The 6,677-nt window shown below is 58.5% G+C and overlaps 1 protein-coding gene across 1 annotated transcript; it reads left to right on the top strand.

Annotated features, from left to right (window-relative positions):
- The first annotated feature begins 4,608 nt into the window (after positions 1–4,608).
- On the top strand, positions 4,609–6,423 carry SOCS2 (suppressor of cytokine signaling 2). Its single transcript, XM_086471003.1, has 2 exons — positions 4,609–4,753; positions 5,737–6,423. The coding sequence occupies exons 1-2, from the start codon at positions 4,609–4,611 to the stop codon at positions 6,183–6,185; spliced, it is 594 nt and encodes a 197-aa protein (XP_086327129.1). The 3' UTR covers positions 6,186–6,423.
- The last annotated feature ends 254 nt before the right edge of the window (positions 6,424–6,677 follow it).

The raw sequence follows: 6,677 nt of genomic DNA, 5'->3' as shown, positions 1-6,677 counted from the left end.
AGGTAACTGTGAACCGAAGCACTCTTATGAGTTGCCAAAAGTGTCATTTAAAGATTGATTTGCAGTTTTTAAGTTTGAATTTCATTACTCTTGTAAATTTATCAGATCTTTAGTACTATTTTTAAAGGACATTAACTTCTCATGAAAAAAAAAAATTAACAGAACTCTGTTTAGGAAAGATCCTGCTGATATACTGCCTATTTAATTTTTATGCTACCTTTTTCATAACAATATCAAGTTTTAAGCAACAAATATTTATTGCATTCTTCTGTTCTTGTTTCTCATTCACCACATAAATCATGGTCTTCCTCTCTCTGCCTTTATAGCAGCCAGCTGTGGTTTTAGAAACAAATTATTATGACTTCAAGTGACGAATAAACAGCAGAAGCAAAGGAAGTCTTGAGATACTATCCACATAAAAATGCCATTAATAACCAACACAGGGAAAAAGAACTACAGCAAAGCTGTCAAAAAGCAGCTTTGCATCTAGACAGGATGCATTCCATTTCTCTAAGATGAATTACTGAACTTTAAAGGAATAGCCCTAATTTGAACACTATTCTATCAAAATAACATATTTTTGAGCAAAAGCTCTGTGCCTGCATATACATATATGGAATTATTTTAATAATAAAAATTGGTCTGTATTCCTCCTTTTTTTATTGTTGCTCTTCTGACCATAGTGAAGCCAGTCAATTCTGGAAATGCAAATTAGATTTTATGCAAGATCTCACATCATCAACAGCAGAACTGTCAACTAAATTTCAAAGGGCACAGACATACTCTCTCCCCTCATCACATCTATCCAACAAATAGTTAGTGGGGATTCCACAAGAGCCACTGGAGACTGGATCTGAGGCTATCTGAACTGCACGGACAAAAACAGGAACAAGAATGACCTTCAAGTCATAAATTGTTTTAAACCACTTCTGAGAATGCCTAAGTAAGAAACCCCGTGTTTGTTCCTCGGACCTCATTCTAAATCTGCGGTGCTGTCAGTGATTAAAACCACCTTTTTTCATAAACTGAATAAATTAAATTCAAAAGCACCCAGGCATTACAAACAGACGAAACCATACTGACCAATTCACTTCACAAAGTGGATTGTTTCTTTCCTTAGATGAATCTGCTTGATTACCAAACCCAGCACTTATTTTTTTTTAAAAGAACTATCAACTCTAATACTCTTCACTCATCTCCTGATGTTTAAAAACTGTAAGTAATATCTATTACAAAAGCCTTCAGGAACTGTCCTCCACCGTCCCTTTTCTTTTCCTTTTTTTTTTTTTTTTTTTTTTTTTTAAAGAAACGTGGAATTTCAGAAGTTACTGGGGAGTGCGACCCAAGGCAGGAATGTCCCTGTGCAGGGGAGCTGGCGTGCCCCAGCTGCCCCACTCCCTCAGCCAGCCTAATACATATTCATTTATCTCTTTGATAACAACGGCTCCCTCCCGATTTTTAAAGGGATCCTTTTGCATTATTTTACATTATTATTTTGCCTGAGGACTTTAAAAAAACACCCCTTCATCCTTCTCCCGTCAAACCCGAAAAAGACTCCCTCCCAAACACCGCCGTGCAATTTTGCAGGGAGCCCTGACCTGCAGCCAGGGGCAGGGGTGAGACTAATACGGCTACTTTTGCTTTGTTTCCCCTCTTTTCTTTCCCATTTTTTTTTGTGTGTGTGTGTGAGTATCTTTCTAAAGTCGAGGCCGCCCGAGCAGCGGCGGAAGGTGGCTGGTTACCGAGCAGCACCCGCAGCGCAATCAATCGTCTTTACGCCAAAAAAAAACCCAAACAGCTTCGGGTTTATTAAAAAAAAAAAAAAAATAAAAATTTTTTTATAAATCGCGCGGGAGGGGGGGGAGGAACGGCGCGCGCATCGGCGGGTAACGGCTGTTTGTAGCAACGAGGTATTTAGAGCCGGAGGGTGAAAAGCGGGGGGGGGGGGGGGGCCACCAGGGTGGGGTGTCGTCCCAGGAGCTTCGACCGCCTCAAGTCTCTGGCACGGAGCTCCTGGCACCGGCCCCTCCGCCCTCCCCTCGGCCTTGACGCTTTCCCGGGGCCCCGCCGTCGCGTTCAGGTGCCCGAGGCCGCCGGACACCCCTCGCCCTCACCCCGCCGCGGAGGAGAAGGGCGGGAAGGGAGGGAGAGGGAGGGCCGCGCTCCCGCGCTCGCCCGGTTACCTCGAGAGGTGCCGCGCGCGGGCGGCCGTTGGAGCCCGCCCGGCGGGGCCGTGCCTCGCGGGGCGGCGCGCACGCCGCCCCGCGAGGCACGGCCCCGCCGGGCGGGCTCCAACGGCCGCCCGCGCGCCGGTGCCTCAGCGGTCCCGGTCACTGACCTGCTCGCTGCGCGTCTCCCGCGGCTCGGCGGGCGGAGGAGGAGCGGAGCGTGAGATGGAGGGGGCGGGGGGGGGGGGGGGGGGGGGGGGGGAAACAACGACACGACGACGGAGGGACGGACACACGCAGGGGGAAGGGTTAGGCGACCGCTGCCCCGGCGTGACAGGGGCGGCGGCTCGGTGCGTCGGCCCCCGGCTGGCCGCGATCGCGGTGGAGGCGCCGGAGCGGGTCCTGTCACATGATGCGGTTCCTGGAAAGTTCCTGGAAAGCAGCCTTTGTATGTAGCCATCCCGGGAAGGGGGGGGGGGTGGGGGGGGAGGGGGGGGGGGCGGCGGGGGCAGGATGCCCTCGCCTCGCAATCAAAGGCGAACAGACCGCCCGCGCCGGGGAGAGGGGGGGAGCGGAGGGTGTTGTTTCCCCAGGAGCACCATCCTCCTCCGGCAGCGGCAGCCTGTCTGTCTGCCCGAGCGCAGCCCCGACGCTTCTCCCCGGCGCCGGGTGCTGTGCACCCTCGGTCCCTCAAGGCCGCCGGGAGCGAGAACAACCTGACCGCCTCACCTCCAGGCGGCGGCAGCGGCGGCCCCAGCCCCGTCCCGCCGAGCCCGGGTGAGTCCCGTCGTCGTCTCCCCCGCCTTCCCCCGGCCCTGCACCCGCTTGCCCCGCCGCTCCTCGAGAGCAGGGAGCCTGCCGCCCTGCTCCCGGCACGGAGCTGCCGACAGGCGGGATGAACGCTCCCCTGAAGCCGAAGGCTGGTTGCTCCGGCGCTCCTCGTCCCTGCCGGGGGACGCCTGGCTGCAGCCAGCTGCCACCGCCTCGTAAACCCTCCGTCCCCGCCAAGCTCCCGCGGGCGGCGGCGCTTCACGGCCAGGCGCTCCCGGCGCTTCCCCTTCACAAGAGGTCGCGTCCGGGCACCCCCGGCAAGGCTGCCCCCACCTGCGTTCGGGGCTCTGCGGCCGGCGGCCCCGCAGCCGCCCCGGTGGCAGGCGCACCTGCGCCCGGTCCCCGAGCCGCCGGCGGCTGTTCCTGCGCGGGGGAGAAGGGGACGGGGAAGGGCTTTGCCGGGGGGTTGCCGAGTGCCTGCCCGCATATGTTACGATAGAAACGCGGCGGAGCAACCTATCGGCTGCCACTAAAGTTTGATTTGGGAAAGTTTCTGAGCTCCGCCGCGGAACTTGTGACAGGAGGAGCCACCTCGGCATAACCTCTCACCTGGCGGCTGCTGCGCACCTGGAGGCAGAGACTCTGCCCGGTTCGCAAGCACCAGCGGGGGGCCCGGTCTTCCCCGTGAGCCTCTCCTCGCCCCTGGCCGAGCCGGCTAGGCTCTCCCTCCCTGGCGCTGCCCGGCTCCGTGTCGCTCCCGCCGTGACGGTGGCAGAGCGAGAGGCTTTTTTTTTTTGTCCCTCCCGTTCGCTTCAGCCGAGCGGAAAGATAATTTTTTTGTAATGTCAGCATTTAAGAGAACGGGAAAAGCACATTTCCTGCCCTGCGCTAAATATATCGCGCCCTCCACCTCGCTGCCCCTTCCCGCGGCCGGCGCTGCCCGGACACCCGCCTCGCAGCCCCTCGGGCACGCCGCTGCCCGGGAGAGGCTCGCTCCCGGCCCGGCATCACGGCCCACGCCGGGCTCCCGTTCCTAGAGGTACGACTCCGCGTATGACCTTACTGAAAGGCGCGCCGTGCCGTGCCGTTCCTACGCACCGCGGCGTGCAACCCGGGCAGCGCCGGGTCTGGGACCTGCCCCGCTCCTTAGTTACCCCTCCCCACTCACACCTTTACGTGCTCAGCTCTCCCTCATGACCTACTCCCTCCCCAAACGCGCCCCCAGTGCTGCCGGCCGGGCTCGCCTACCGCGGCCGAGGGAGTGGCGCATCCACGGGTTTGCCCTTGCGATAACGCGGGACCACCTTCGCGGGCCGCCGCCGCGTCCCCGGCGGAGGGGAGCCGGGGACAGGCCGGGCGGCGGGGGGAGGAGATGTCCCTCCCCCGCTCCGCCGGGAGGTGATCTCTCGCCTCGGGTCCCTCCTCTGGATGCTGGGAAGTTCCGAAGCAGGAGCGCCAGAAACGCAGGGGCTGCGTCGGGAGCGCCTCTCGCGGGGCTCGCCGCTAACCACGCTCTCTCTCCGCTCGCAGGCGGCGCCCGGGCCGGGGGCCGGGGCCATGCACCCGGTGCGGCGTTGAGCACCGCGGCGGCGGCGAAGCGGAGCCCTCTCCCCGCGGGCAGCCCCCGACCTGCGTGCGAGCGGGGCCGCGCCCGCCGCCGCCGCCCTCCATGACCCTGCGCTCCGCCGGGTCCCTGGAGAGCGCGGAGGGCTCCCGGGAGCACTGGGGGCACCCCGGGGCGGCGGCGCCCGTTGCCGAGGAGTCCCGTGAGGCGGCGCAACTGGCCGCGGCTATGGAAGAGCTGCGGCGGGCAGGTAAGCCCAGGCGGCCGGGAAGGGGGGAGCGCCCGGGGCGGTGGCGCTCGCCGGGGTACCCGGCTCGCCGCCGCCCGCCGCGCCGCGGTCCCGGGGGAGGCGGAGCGGAGCGGCGCGGCGGGGAGCCCCGCCGGGCCGAGAAGGGAAGCTGGCGGCGGGGCGATGCTTGCCGTCGCCGCCCGGCGCTGCGGGGTCGCGGCCCCGCGGCGGCGAGGGGCGGCGGCGGCCGAAGCGAAAGCACCGCCCGCGCCGGCAGCGCCGCGCCCCGGCGGCAGCCCGGGATCGCCGGCCGGGAGAGGGCCGGGTGCTGCCGCCGGCCGGGGCGGCCGCGGGTGGGAAGCGGGCGGCGGCGGCGCCGCATCCCCTCGGCCCCGCGTACCTGCGCTCCGCTCGCCGGCGTGACGGCGGCTCGCCCGGCCCCGCAGGACGCGGCGCTTGGCCGCGGGCGGAGGGAAGGGCTTTTGTCTTCATTGCCTCCCCGCTAGGACCGCAGCCGCACGGCCGAAGTTGTTTTCTGACCCCTCTCTGCTTCCGATTGCTAGGCAAAGCTCGCCTCAGCGGCAGCCTACCTAGACTTACCAAGAGCGGGCTTTCTGCGGGCTGCCGGCGTGTGTCGTGCGACCGCAGCGCTCGCCCCGGCGCGTCGCGTCGCAGCGCGGGGCCGCGGGACGCGTCCCTGCTACCTTACGGGCGGCCCGGGGGCCGGCGGCTGCGGCGGTAGCGTCGCAGGGCACTGCGGGAAAGTTTGCGCGTGTGTAGGTACAGATATGGAAACAAACAATGACCTGGAAGGCTCTGTGAAAACGAGACGCATTATAAAGCAAATGAATTTAAACAGCAAATTAAAGTTTACTGCCTGCAGGACTTTAGCTTTCGAACATCAAAGGAAACGGGTTACTACCAGTATATCAGCCAAAGAGCAGCTTTTTAAACAAAAAAAAACAGGAATAAACAAAACCCTTATTTCTCTCCTCTTTTAACAGGATGGTACTGGGGCAACATGACTGTTGCCGAAGCCAAAGAGAGATTACAGGATGCCCCCGAAGGGACCTTCTTGGTTAGGGATAGTTCACATTCAGAGTACCTACTGACTATTTCGGTAAAAACATCAGCGGGACCGACCAACCTACGTATAGAATATCAAGATGGCAAGTTTAGACTGGACTCTATCACTTGTGTCAGATCTAGACTTAAACAGTTCAACAGCGTTGTGCATTTGATTGAGTACTATGTTCTTATGTGCAAGGACAGAACCGAAACACCTTCGAATGGAACAGTTCACCTTTACTTGAACAAACCTCTCTATACGTCTGCTCCGTCTCTGCAACACCGCTGCAGAATAACTATAAACAAATGCACAAATCAGATCTGTGAGCTGCCATTACCAACGAGACTAAAAGAGTACTTGAAAGAGTACCAGTACCAGGTATAAGTATCTTTTCTAAATGCCTCTAATACAGAGTAACTTCTAAATGCAATTCTTAAAATCAGCCAAAGAACTGAGTAACCAGTTGTACAACTCAGCATGGAATTTGCTATCAAAACAGTGGCAGTTCTGGGGGAAAGGTTTTTATTTCAGATGCCACAAAGGGAGACTTTATGTAGAATAATCCCAGCTTGCATCCTCGGGGGTTCGACAAGGTGGCATGCTATTCTGGCGAGGAGAGAGAAGCCAGGAACCTGTCCAGATTGTGTTGCTTTGTCAATGGCATAAAACAGTGCACTAACTATCAAATGCTAACTGGAGCGGTGGGACCGGGAGAGACTGCAGAAGTGGTCAGAGACGTATGAGAGTGCATAAGTATCTCAGTTGTCTGATTCCAAGATTAATTTGGTGCTGGTGTTCATATAATCCTGAAAGCTTAACTGGATCACACTGTGATAATCTTGCCAAAGTTATGCAACTAATCAAATCCAGTCAAAA

The sequence above is a fragment of the Leptosomus discolor genome, chromosome 1 (assembly GCF_034619465.1).
Source record: "Leptosomus discolor isolate bLepDis1 chromosome 1, bLepDis1.hap2, whole genome shotgun sequence".
NCBI classification, from domain to species: domain Eukaryota; kingdom Metazoa; phylum Chordata; class Aves; order Leptosomiformes; family Leptosomidae; genus Leptosomus; species Leptosomus discolor.
Note: the sequence above shows the minus strand (reverse complement) of the source record. Positions and strands in the feature narration are given on the sequence as shown.